Source organism: Anarhichas minor, unplaced genomic scaffold (genome assembly GCF_050575085.1).
Source record: "Anarhichas minor isolate MPS153535 unplaced genomic scaffold, ASM5057508v1 ptg000028l, whole genome shotgun sequence".
NCBI classification, from domain to species: Eukaryota; Metazoa; Chordata; class Actinopteri; order Perciformes; family Anarhichadidae; genus Anarhichas; species Anarhichas minor.
The window spans coordinates 8,009,860-8,023,051 of record NW_027466474.1 but is presented as its reverse complement, the minus strand read 5'-3'; the positions used below and the strand labels follow the sequence as shown (position 1 = coordinate 8,023,051).

At 43.0% G+C, this 13,192-nt stretch overlaps 1 protein-coding gene across 2 annotated transcripts; it reads left to right on the top strand.

Annotated features, from left to right (window-relative positions):
- The first annotated feature begins 4,110 nt into the window (after nt 1–4,110).
- wfs1b (Wolfram syndrome 1b (wolframin)) lies at nt 4,111–11,587 on the top strand. Of its 2 annotated transcripts, XM_076103541.1 has the most exons (10): nt 4,111–4,264; nt 4,965–5,360; nt 6,522–6,598; nt 6,794–6,938; nt 7,044–7,217; nt 7,386–7,466; nt 7,561–7,724; nt 8,031–8,267; nt 8,427–8,545; nt 8,979–11,587. In XM_076103541.1, exons 2-10 carry the CDS (start codon nt 4,967–4,969, stop codon nt 10,522–10,524), a joined length of 2,937 nt encoding a protein of 978 aa, XP_075959656.1. In that variant the 5' UTR covers nt 4,111–4,264; nt 4,965–4,966; the 3' UTR covers nt 10,525–11,587. The 2 variants fall into 2 exon arrangements, with proteins under 2 accessions (XP_075959656.1, XP_075959657.1); XM_076103542.1 differs by lacking the exons at nt 4,111–4,264; nt 4,965–5,360 and adding an exon at nt 5,405–5,577.
- The last annotated feature ends 1,605 nt before the right edge of the window (nt 11,588–13,192 follow it).

Genomic DNA, 13,192 nt, shown 5'->3' with positions numbered 1-13,192 from the left:
TAACCTACACTTGCTGTACATGAGATGATGATGATGATGTTGATGATGATAGCCATTATATATAATAATATAAGGGTCACTATTATTCTTGCCAGGTATCGTTATAAAAAATAACTTGTTTTTTTAAAAGGTATTAACCATAATCATCATTGTATACTCACTGTATCTTAATCTATAACAGTAATGCCTTGAAACTATAAAGCTTCACATAAAGGTACCTTAGGCCTCTTAATTCTGTATATTTATTGAGGACAATATGACTCGTCAAATTATAGAATTCAGTGGAAAACAAATCTGACAACATGAAAGCGGTGTGTGTGACCCAGATTCTGGAGGATGCATTACTTACGCACAGCCGCCTGTCGCTGCCTCTCCACACTGTGCCTGTCTGTCTGCCATTCACAGCGCACCATGACGGCTCTCTGGGGCTGCAGCATATGCCCATTGCTGCAGGGCAACATAGGTCAAAGGAAGTGGAGGGAGCAGAGCAAACAGTCAGTGATGAGTTGTAATTGTCTAAACATAATGTCCTCTCCTGCAGTGGTCATTCACTCATCCAGAATTGGTGTACCAGCGGGCATTTTCCCGGGTTATGCTTGTGCACTTTATATGTATGGAACATTATTTGAGTGGTAAAACAGACAAGCTAAAGGGGCGAGTTTGGAGTATTAAGCTGCACTCCATTCAGGTTCCTGCTGAGGCCAGCAAACAGACATCCAGATGGAGAGATAAAGTGAAAAAACATTGTGGTGGCAGGCAGAGAGAGACGGGGAGAGGGAGGGATGTGTATCCTGCTTTGTATTGGTGAGGGATTGACTCAAAGAGTGAATGTATGTCAGAGAGCGGTAATGACTGTTTCTTTTAATTGTTTTGCCTGAGGTATTTTTACTGTTTACCGCAGCATGGTAATTTGTGGGTCTGCAGTTTTTGTACCCCTCTCTCTCCCTCTCTCCCTCTCTCTCCCTCTCTCTCTCTCTCTCTCTCTCTCTCTCCCTCTCCCTCTCTCTCCCTCTCTCTCTCTCTCTCTCTCTCTCTCTCTCTCTCTCTCTCTCTCTCTCTCCCTCTCTCTCTCTCTCTCCCTCTCTTCCTCTCCCTCTCTCTCTCTCTCTCTCTGAACCGGAGATTTCACAGAAAACGGATAAAGGAAACTTTATTCTATTTTACGTCACAATAACCTTGTGATTAAGCCATGCGATAACTCTTCTGCAGATAATAGAACAACCCCAGGTGTTATTAGATTCATTCAGGGTATAACTTTGGTGGTATTAAAGCGTAAAAGTGATGGTATAGGTACATGCTTCTAGCAGAAGGGGTAGTGATCAAGCTGGATGGTCAAGTTATACAAGCGTTTTAATCACAGATTTCTTCATGGGGAGAACGAAACAACCTATAGGCAATCAGGCTATTTCCATTCCTTATGCCCAGCTATGAGTAATATGAGTCACTGTTTTTATTAAGTTAACATTATCATCTTAGGATATCAATTAGCATTAACATATCAATGAGAGCTGTCCATAATAGGCTTAACATATTCATGACTGTTGGCAGATTAAACTTATTAGCTGTATTAGACGGCCATTGGTATTCAGAGAGAATCAAATGAGGACTTTATCTGGCTAACCTTCTTATGCTCTTATACAGCATTTATCTTAAGCACGTAGATAGAAAACATTAGACACTTTTTCATCCATTTGTGAAGCCAGGCACCAAACTGACCTATTTTCCATAATGTAGCCCCCTATCCCCCAGTCTGGAGTGCTTGTGGTGACGTAAAACGTTCATATGAAGGTAATTAGGCTTCGCAGGGCATGAGTCACCACTGTTAGTCACAAAACAATCTGAGCCTGATGTTCCATAGTGTACCCCAAAAAATTGAATTCATAGCATGAACATAACAAGATGACAAACTTGTGTGCAAAGTGAAGTTTCTTTGATTTGTAAAAAGCTCTTCAAACACAGTAACAGGGGTTTTTCTCTGTTTCTGACCTTCTGGGTAAAATATGAGGCGTTTGTTCCATTAAACAGTCCAGTATTTTGCTCTCCAAATACACCAAACTGGCCACACCCCGAATCATAATACTAGTTCTCCATACAGGCCTCACAATAGCTTCGGATCAATATATAGAGGGCTGGCAGAGTTTACCCCACTTAAAAAGTGTAGGAAGTGCCAATGATTTAATCACAGGGTCATATAAAAGATGGTTCATGATCTAGGACGATTAGACATTACAGGAGATTAACTCCTTGTCTGAAAATCTCCCCAAAGTGGAATCTGTAGCTGATTGTATGATAACACGTTGTCTGTCCTTATATTAGTATCACAACATAAACAAGCTGATAATTATGGAGTGCATAGTGTGTAATTAGAAAGGAATTTACCCAATGTATCCGCTGGCTAACATCTATCACATCCCATTCCCCTGCAGAGAGAAACTTCAAAGGTCAGAATAGCTACTGGGCTGCAGTTGTGATGGAAATACTCATCCTCACCGCAGTCAGTGTCCGTTCTCACATAACCCTTCTGGCTGCTATAGTTACTGACCATACGTCCTCTCCTCCTGCTCCTCCTCAGGTCTCTCTTCCTGTGAGAGTCATTGGTCATGCCAGGGGAGACCGTGGGTGAGGCCTGAACTGTAAATACAGGGCCCTGCTAGACGCTATAGGAGACAAAGAGGGGGGTGAGTGCATTTTAGACTAATGGTCTCTATTCTGTTGTGTCATGTAGCCTCCTTTTACTGTAATAACTTCAACTGACATAGATATGAGATTAGAAAAAATGATGGGGAAGTCTCCATCACATGAGCTCTAGAATAGGTCATGACTACCTTGAGGGGATACAGAGAAAGAAAACAAGCTCACGAATATCTTGTTTGAGCTGCTTTGCATAATTTTAATGGGAATTGCGTCTGTGAGTGCACGTGTGTCCAAACCCCTTTAAAAGACAGATTGCCTATAGATTGAAGGTGTGCATGTGAAAGACCAAAACCCGTTCAAGCCTCATGCTTATCCTCTCAACTGGATTGCGTTAATCTACTAATCAAGAGCCATTTACATAACTGCTTCAATGCAGCTGCAGTTAAGAAATTACTGCCCCCATTTCCTTTTTCCCACAATGTGGCATCTACTCTCATTCCCAGACTGGAACTTTAATCTCACTCCCCCCGAGTCCTGTTGATTATTCTCTCTTTAAATCCATTATTTGTCTGCTCTCCTTCCTTTTTCGCATGGGTCACCCGCTTATAAACTTTAATGTTTCTTTTCTTGTCTTTTTTCCGGTTCTCCTTATAGCAGTTTGCATTGCACATGTATGTGAGCAAAATTCCCTATACTACCAAGCATTGTTACAAACTCTTGTTTGGGCACAATCAATATTTTGTTGTTACAGAGTAAAACATGCTAATCACAGCTTGTTTTGATGAATAAATCACTCAAACGGCATTTGCCTGTATACTGCAGATCATACTCTCATACTATGGAGTTTGGATTATGTGATTAAATATAGTTATATAGTAAATATAGGGAATTCTAAAGAAAATTAAATTACATGGATGGTAAAGGTCTCAGCACCTTATTCCTTTGATAATGTATGGCACATAAATGTGCTTGTAATTTATTCCCCATTTAAAATGCCATGGTGTCTTTTTGAATGCAAACCTCATTGACTAAAATACCGTAATATTTTCTATTTATCATAACAATAAGAATACACAATCACAGCTTGCGTCACATTTGTAAATTCAATTAATGATAGCATGTCGTGTACTGCCATCTCCTGGTAGAAAACTTGTATTACGTTGTTGCAAACAGAAATAATAAATAATAATAAATAATGATTTATAACAAAAAAAAGCAAAGCTGAACTATAGAAACATATTTTAAAATGTAAACCATTCAAACGGGTGTTATATGCTTAATCAACTGTAATAAGCATCCCTGATATATTTCGGTGTTTGATTGCTCTCGACTGAAAGACATTATTTCGACTTCCTACCTTTACAACCAATCAAATCGCATTTAGTCGTCAATTTTGTCCAATCACAACACGCAGAATTCAAAGTGGGCGTGGACGCCCAGCGGAGCAGCTGACAGACTGTACATTGTGTATTTGTTTTAGTTTGACCACGGAGAGCCAGTAGACTCACCGGGGACAGGCTGATCTTTATAAAAACGAAAGGGAAGAATGATTTGGGACACAGAATAGCAAAAGAACTGAGTTATCACTCGCGTCCTTGTCACCTGGAGGATTTACTTTACCGCGGTAAAGGTGAGCGGACAGTAGTGACGTTAGCATTAGCAGCAAAACCACTAACGGTTGTTATTTCAGTTACCTGCCACATCTTTCACTGTCAGCTATATGTCGGGTACATAAAAAGTGTGGCGCTGTAAATACACTGCATTGCATTGGCTGCGGTAAGCTAAATGTGGATTTCTGCATGCCCTCTCCACTGGTTGACTGGAGCCCCCTTCTTGATGGCTAAGGGGGGGTTCCCCTAAAATACAACAGGACGTTTCCAGTCAGGACACTTTAAGGATGTCACCTTCTCAATATAGCTGCTCAGAGCTCACTTGATAATGTCTAAAATAAACTGCAGACCACATGACAAAAAAAGTTCCACACAGCTTGACCACACTAAAGTCAAACACAAGAGGGATCTGCAGTCAGGATGTTAACCGTTGAGTTAATTAAAAGGAACTGGCCACAGGTCAATACTTGCATGTGCCATAGAGACAGATAGGTCGATAGTCCAGTCTGGTGACTCATCTGCTGTCAGTTGTTGCACATATTGGAGAGCCACAGGTGTCTGTTGTGTTAAAGCTGAAGCTGTAAGATTATTGTCAGTAAATCACTGCAGCTTATATCAAATATTCTAAAGTCTAGTTTACATCTTCATTCTTTTTTTGCTGCAAAATTGCAGTAAAACATTTTTTATTTGTTTTATTGTTGACTGGTATGTTTTTTTCAGCCATGGAACCATCTCTGACCGGCAACCCAGCCACCCCGAAACCCAGCCCCTCATCTCCTTCCACCCTGAGGCCGGGCCCTTTCTCTGCCGCCTCGTCTTCCACGACAACCGCACCAACCTCAGACCGCCTTCAGCCTAAACTCACCCTGCCAACACCTCAGACCACACCCTCATCTTCTCCCTCCACTGCCTCCCCTCGAACCTCTCCGTGTCTTTCCTCCCGTTCGTCCTCCCTGTCCACACCGCCTGCCTCCCCTCTACGCCAGCCCATCAGGAGCCCCTCGCAGGTGGGCAGATCTCAGCTTAACGCCGCCTCCACGGGGATTCCCTCGACTGCATTCACAGTTGCTGGAGCGGCCGCCGTGGCTCAGCAGCCTCCTCCCACACCTGAATCAGGTGAGACTCAAACTCTGAGCTTTGGCCTTTTACACGTATAATCACAATTCTTTACTCTACTGTCTCACTTTTCTGTTCTCCACCAATCAGTGCAGACAACACTCTGCACTTGCTGTGTGCACTGTAGTGTCTCCATGACAATCATTGACATTCACCACGACATGTAAAGCAGCCTGTCGCACTCTGCTGACTTGAGGAGGGGAACCTGTCTAGACATGTAAATATGGAGTATTATTGGAAAGTGTGAAATCCAACACCTCAGTCATTCAATTTGTACCAGTTTGAACTCTTACTCGGCCCTGTCCCCTGAAAAATACGTGCCCTGTACCATGTGTCCAGCTGTGTTTCATCAGAGAAGCTAGCAGCTGCTGGTATTTTAGAGCCAGCAGTATTGACGGGCATCTGATGGAAGTTACCGGATCCTAATATCCATGATACAACAAATGTGACGCCTTACTTTACAGGAAGTAGACACATTTTACCACATGAGCTCCAGTTCAAGTGAGGCACTGGGATTTGAAATTAGCAGAACTCATCAGCAACAGAAGATGATAATTAAAGCAACAGGAAGGATCCGACTCATGCTGACGCTTTGGGATCTCTCCTCCCATTGACTGGCACATAGAACTGGACTGTTTGTAAACTACAGTATTTTAAAACCAAAGAAGATTAAAACAAAACAGATTATACCGTAGTCACCTGAAGAGGACTTAGATATAATGGTTAAGTTTAACTTGAAGCATTTCCACATTCATATCATGTGTGTCAGTTGTAGTCATGCACTTAAAATGGAAACAGCTTGGTCAGCAGTTTCAGTAACATGGATGCTCTGCTTTCACTGCAGACAGCTGGGTCAGGAAGACGTGTGTGCGTGTGTGTGTGTGTGTGTGTGTGTGTGTGTGTGTGTGTGTGTGTGTGTGTGTGTGTGTGTGTGTGTGTGTGTGTGTGTGTGTGTGTGTGTGTGTGTGTGTGTGCGTGTGCGTGTGCGTGTGTGTGTGTGTGTGTTTGTTGTTGTTGTTGTTGTTTCTTTTTTTTTTATCTGCGTGTTATCCACTTTACTAACTCACTTTTGTTACACAATAAGGCATTTTAATTGACACAGTTGTACTAAGAATCTGTTGTGTACCTTCTATGAAATCTACTGTGTTCTGTTTCCTTCAGAAGAGCCAGAGGAGGAGGTCAGTCTTGAGGATTTGGAGGAGAGAGCAAAGTCAGGCGATGCTCGAGCACAGAGCAAGGTCGGTGTCAATGAACATATTGCAAATACTATTGACTTAAATGACCATATGGTGGGCACAGACCAGCTCCGCTAAGTAATGATGAATGTTATTTTAAGAGCGACATATTAATGGGAAGGACAGGTCATGAGTCAACAAAGTCACGGTGATGCTTGCCTCGCAAATGTGAAAGTCTTTGTGTGCTTGCGTGTCCAGATGGGACGTTATTTCCTGGCCCTGGCAGAAGAACGAGATGAAGAGCTGAACAACTGCACAGCGGTCACTTGGCTAGTCCAGGCTGCTAAACAAGGACGCAAGGACGCCGTCAAACAGCTGCAGCGGTGCTTAGCCTCCAGGAAAGGTACCAAAAATGTCCCACTCCTACCCTTGATCTTTGACTTTTAGCCAAGTAGCATCATTGGTTTGATGCCATCAGTTGTCCATTTACACCTTTTGTGTTTGTCAGGCATCACTCTGGAGAACATGGAGGTGGTGAAGAAGTTGTGTACAGAGACGCGCTTTGAGAGAGGAGTCAGGAAAGCAGCTCTGCTGATGTACTGGAAGCTGAACCCGGAGAGGAAGAAGTCGGTGGCTGTTTCTGAGATGCTGGAGAACGTCGAACACGTCCACACAGAGCCAGGTACGGGAAGGGAAATAGTGTCATTAAACACACTGACAGTGTAAAGTTCTTTTGTTACTTAATAGTAGTATACTCAACATGCTGCAGATTGTTCTAAAGAGGCAAAGAAATACAGACTAGTTGCATGTTTACAATCATTTTTTTGTATTATCTTTCCTTGATTGTTAGGCAAACCAATGTCGCCAGGGCCACTAAACAGCTCTGCCAAGAAACAGAGGAGAGTCCTGGAGACTATGGTCTCCAGTGAAGGTATGTGTGGTTTGAAACAACTCAAAAAAACGAACTTTCAGATTAAAATTAGCTTGGAAGTTAACATCCGTGTGTCGTCTGTATGTCTTTGTAGCCAGATGCCAAGTGGGTCTTGACGACTTTGTTGAGATGACTAAGAAGTATGCTCAGGGTGTTGCCCCTTCACCAGTCATGGCTACAGCAGGAGACGACGACGACGACGACGATGATGATGACGTGGTGGTGAAGAATCCAGATAATTTGCCCTTACACCAAAAGGTAGGAAGCTCCCAGACTCTGGAAGGATGTGACTGCTCTCCATTAGACTCCATGCTGTCCTCTTTTTAAATCACACTCCACTCAAAAATGTGTTTGCTTGTTACGTTACGAACATAAAGGATAAAGAGAAGCATCAAATTCTCACATTGCAACTCGTGAATGTTCAGTATTTCGTTTGATATTGACAATCGGCAAACTGGTGGCTGATTCATTTTTATTGCATCTCTCTAAATGAGTCTTTCCTCGGAGTACGAATCAGATTTTGGGACCTTGTTGACCCCAACCTTTTTCTTGTGGTTCCTCCAGTTGCTGAAGTTCCCTCTGTTCGCTTTGCTGGAGATCAAGGAGCACCTCATCGACTGGGCGTCACGGGCCGGCATGCAGTGGCTCAGCGCCCTGATCCCCACGCACCACGTCAACGCACTCATCTTCTTCTTTATCATCTCCAACCTCACAATCGAGTTCTTCATCTTTCTCATCCCTCTGCTGGTTTTCTACCTCTCATTCTTCTCCATGATCATCTGCACACTGCGGGTGTTTCAGGTTGGTGATTGCTCCTTTTCGAGACACGTAGTATAGAGCTCAGTTGTATTGTTTTCTTATTGAACCTCTGTAACTGTAAATGGATTTTTTTTTTTGTATAGATTTACTTACCTTAGGAGCTGAAAGTAAACTGAAATTAATTAGCATATTTTTCGACAGAATTCAAAAGCTTGGGAAAACTTCCGGGCCCTGACTGACCTGCTGACGCACTTTGAACCCGGTCTTGATCTGGAGCAGGCTGAGACCAACTTTGGATGGACGCACTTAGAGCCTTATCTGTAAGAACATCTCTATTTACATGGCTCCATGTGGACAACATATTCAGTTCATATTTATTCCTTTTTATTGTTTCATCTGGTTTGTTTGCAAATGTTTGGTTTTGTTCAGGTTTTACTAGTTTGACTACAAAACGTCTGTTTAGCATTTTCTTGTAGATGTAGTCATGCAGTTTCAGCTTAGGCTGATTTATTAACATGAATTGTTTTCTAAGAAGCAAACTGTAAGTTTTTATGTCACTTCGTTAACCTGACCATTAATAAAACAAATGGTAAGAACACACAATGAAGTAGAAAAGATGTAAAGGTGAAGTAATATACTCAAATGTAACCGTGAAATGACTTAAATCAAGATGATGACAAATACAATTATTATGCAAATAACTAGAAATGCTTCTGCAGCTAAATGAATACATCCTGTCTCTTTGTGTTCCAGGTACTTCCTGCTCTCTGTGATCTTTGTGGTTTTCTCTTTCCCTGTTGCTGATAAATCCTGGATCCCCTGCTCAGAGTTGGCTGCTGTCGCTCTCTTCTTCACCGTCACCGCCTTCCTCAGCCTTCATGCCTCTGCTCAGCTCTTTGCTCGTAGGGCCCTCCTTACAGAGGTCCTCTCCGGAGTGTGCTCCCTCACCCACCTCCTGCCGGACTCCCTCCCCTGGTTCCTCAGGGTCTTTGGGATGACGTTCATCACTGTGCCTCTAGGGGACAACGTGGTGTTGAACCTGGGGGTGCCATGTCTGCTGTATGGACACCTTTTCTATCTGCTCTTCCGTATGGCCCAGCTCAAAGGCTTCAAGGGCACCTACCTGTGTCTGGTGCCCTACATGGTGTGCTTCACCTGGTGTGAGCTCAGCTTGGTGTTCCTTAATAACGCCACTGCAATAGGACTCATCCGCACCTCCGTCGGCTACTTCCTCTTCTTGTTCGCCCTGCCCATCTTCTCACTAGGCCTGGCTGCAATGCTCATCATCCAGTTACTGCAGTGGTTCCTCGCTCTGGAGGTGACCAAGATGGTGGTCACCTTGATCATTTGCTTCGTGCCAGTAGTGCTGAGGCTTTGGACTCGCTTCAGCCTCAACCCCATCGGGGTTTTTCGCTCTTTGTCACGGAGCAGCGTTGTGAAGCTCATCCTGGTGTGGCTCAGCGCGGTGGTGCTCTTCTGCTGGATGTACGTCTACAGGTCCGAAGGCATGAAGGTTTATAACTCCACCCTGACGTGGCCCGAGTACAGCAGCCTCTGCGGCCCAATCGCCTGGAAAGAGGCCAACATGGCTCAGACACAGATTCTCTGCTCTCATCTTGAAGGACATCGCGTCACGTGGACTGGACGCTTCCGATACGTCCGTGTGACCGACATTGAGAATGGGCCACAGTCGGTTATCAACCTGCTGCCTGTGTTTGTGGGGGACTGGATGCGGTGCCTGTACGGTGAGCCGTATCCTTTGTGTGAGGAGGTGAAGAACGTCACAGCCGAGCCCCAGCCTCTGCCTGCCCTGGCTCCTCCTCCAGGAGATCCCCTCTGTAAACTTAAAATGCTGGCCAAGCACGAATGTCACATCAAGCGCTTCGATCGATACAAATTTGAAGTGAAAATGGGCATGCCGCTGGAGAGGAAGACCAGGAACGGCACGATCGTAGAGGACGAAGATGCGACTAAGGACATAGTACTGCGGGCCAGCAATGAGTTCAAGTCCATGCTTTTATACTTGAACACAGGAAGCCTGGTGGAGTTCAGCACCATACTGGAGGGCCGCTTAGGCTCCAAATGGCCCGTGTTTGAACTGAAAGCCATTCACTGCATGTCGTGCGGTGATGCCCGCTTGCCCAGCCGCAGGCAGTACAAGATTGAACACGACTGGAGGCGCACGGCTCAGAATGCCCTACAGTTTGGTTTTGACTTCTTCTTCAACCCCTTGCTGACCGCTCAGCTACAGCAACACTCGGAGACTGATTTAGAGACTGTGACTCAGGAGGAGGGGTAGAGACCTGGCCAACACACCTCTGGGAGAAATAAATTGTATGATACCGATATTACTAGTTGAAGAACATTAATGACTGTAAATCACTCTTCTCAACACTGTAAGAGGGTGAACACATACTCAGAATTTGTGGCATCAGTCCGGTTGTAGATCTGGTCGTTTGTAATCGAATAGCTTTTGAGCCAAAATATGTCAGAACTCAAAATATAAGCACAGCAAGTACTAGTACACCGCAGACAAACTGCACCAGAGTCCTCTTGGAAGTGGACCGCGACCCACTTTTTCAGGCGGTCTCGGTTTGGTTGTTTGGTCCGCACCAGGGTTTTCACACCAGCCCAAACGACCCGTACTAACCGAGCAAACAGACCTGAGTTTGTTATAACCGAACCAAACGGGTTACGTGTGAAAGCACCCTGACAAAGGGGAGAAACACATTCTAAAAGTGTTTTTTAGAAGAAGTAATTTACTGCCGAACACTAATAAAACACAATTAAAACCACCTCAGATATGGTCAGTTGTGCATTTCATTTGATTTAAGTCTATTAATGAAGTAACTTTGATTTTGTTGTACAAACACTGGGTGTGCTGAACCAATTTCTATGTACGTATCAAATATTTGTACCCAAAATCATCAGTATTTACATTTCACAGTGTCCTTGCTGAACTGTCGTTGTTGTGTCTGTGGACGACGGGTTGTAGAAGAATTGGTTTCTTTACAACCGGTTGTCATGCTGATGATAACTTGAAAGGGTTTCCTTTGCTGTCGAGCTTTAATCATTTAACATTAGACGGTGTGCTGTATGTGCAGTGTGTAATTGTAGTGGGAGATTATTTTGAAGTGCCTTATAAAACAGTCTCAGTTGAAAAATAATTTCGAAGAAAATACACTAAATCATGACTTTAATCCTTAACCCTTAAAAAGCGTAGATGTTTATCTCTGCCCTCCTTCCTTGTTCTCTGCTGTGCAGAGATTAACAATATTGAACATTTGCAGTCCCTGAGTGATGATGTGTTCTGAAGTTAACTACTGTTTTCTTTATTATGACCCATAAACATAATGAAAACATTTGCTTGTTGCTGTTTTTGTTCAACATTAACTGCATTATATATGTTTTTACATACAACCAAAACCAAAAACAGAGTTGAAAGAGAGTTAAAACTGGACTTGCATTCATAGAATGGCCAGAAACACAACTCCAAAAGAACAATACTTTGCACTCTGCGATGCAAGTTCGTCATAACCAACGTCCAAGGTGATGATATGTTAGTGCTGTGTTCAACTTGTTTCCGCTGCCCCCACATGGCCACGAAATCAAGTGCAGGTTTAATGTGATAAGTTCCACTTGTGCTTTTCCTGCTACGACAAGACAAAATGTCTGCTCGGGGGAAAAGAAGTCTGTGAATGGGATTCATTTGGGAGCAACAAGGGTTATATTATTATATTAAGATCATATTTATGAATAAAGATGTATTCAGAAAGCAGTATGGCATGTAAAGTGCAAGACAGACTGACTTTGACCATGGAAAGAACTGATGCTCAACGACATTGGGGAAATCCAACATATTAAAGTCTATCTAGTTCACTGTCGGTAGAGCAGGAGAGAAATGTCTTGTGTGTCGAAACTCAAATCTGCAATGTGTGCAATAAGTATGTGATGACACCAGGTGGTGCCTCAGACCACATGACTGTAATTATGACCGTAACAGGCCCATTTCAATTGAAGCGTGCACATTTCCATAATGACACTGGCAATTACTATCGGTCTTGTATAATTACATAGCAATAAAAATCACAGATGTGCGCTCATTGGATGCAATTTCTTTGAAATCTTTATTCAGAAAAAAAACATATTAACATTATTTATAACTGTCCATTTGACAATTTTGTCATCAACAAACAATAACACAAAAATGTGTGAATCAACATTAGTTTGGTCAGGACGTGGTGGAGTCAAATTGACAACAAAAAAAGGAAAAATAATAGAATAAAGTGTTCCCTAAAAATAAAATCAGCAAAGTAATCAGTGAGGAAGGCCGAGTAGATTTAAGTACCATCGCTCTGCTGTGTATTTGGAGGCAATCATCGATACAGGTGATCGAAAACGCAGTCCGTTTAAGGATGTAAAAAAAACAAAAAAAACTCATACATGTCAAAAACAGAGTTGATATATACAGACACCATATAGGCCCTTTGTTTTTTGTCATTTTTTTCTTTTAGAGAACAACATTAATGGAAACATTCCCCATTCTTCTTGGTTCTCAGTTTCAGTTGAGTAGAAACTGATTCTTGGACGGCTTCATTCAAAATGTACATGTAAGTGTATGAACCGAACACTGGTAAACATGCTTCAATGTCCCAAGACACAAATAAAGGTAGGAGAGCTCAGTCATCTATGGTTACTCATCCTGCATGGGGCCCCGGGGCCCCTGAAGCCTTTGTACAGCTTGGTCTAAATGGTTAAGAAGGCAGCCAAGTCAGTCAGTCAATTTATAAACACCTAGGCTAAATCGGTTTTACATGCAGCATCTTTTTTGCTTGATTGTTGAAATTATTTAGTTCATTTTTTAATTGCTTTTTTTTTTTTTTTTGCTTGATTTGAGTTGTACTGAACGGCAAAGTAGCACACGACGTAGCCCCAGAGCAGAAGCAGAATCCACAATCAGAGAAGTT

Excerpts from the sequence above, each read along its gene's own strand:
- wfs1b (XM_076103541.1), top strand. The coding sequence starts at position 4,967 with ATGGAACCATCTCTGACCGGCAACCCAGCCACCCCGAAACCCAGCCCC. Across the intron at positions 7,725-8,030 it reads ATTTGCCCTTACACCAAAAG|TTGCTGAAGTTCCCTCTGTT; the intron begins GTAGGAAGCTCC and ends TGGTTCCTCCAG. Across the intron at positions 8,268-8,426 it reads GCACACTGCGGGTGTTTCAG|AATTCAAAAGCTTGGGAAAA; the intron begins GTTGGTGATTGC and ends ATTTTTCGACAG.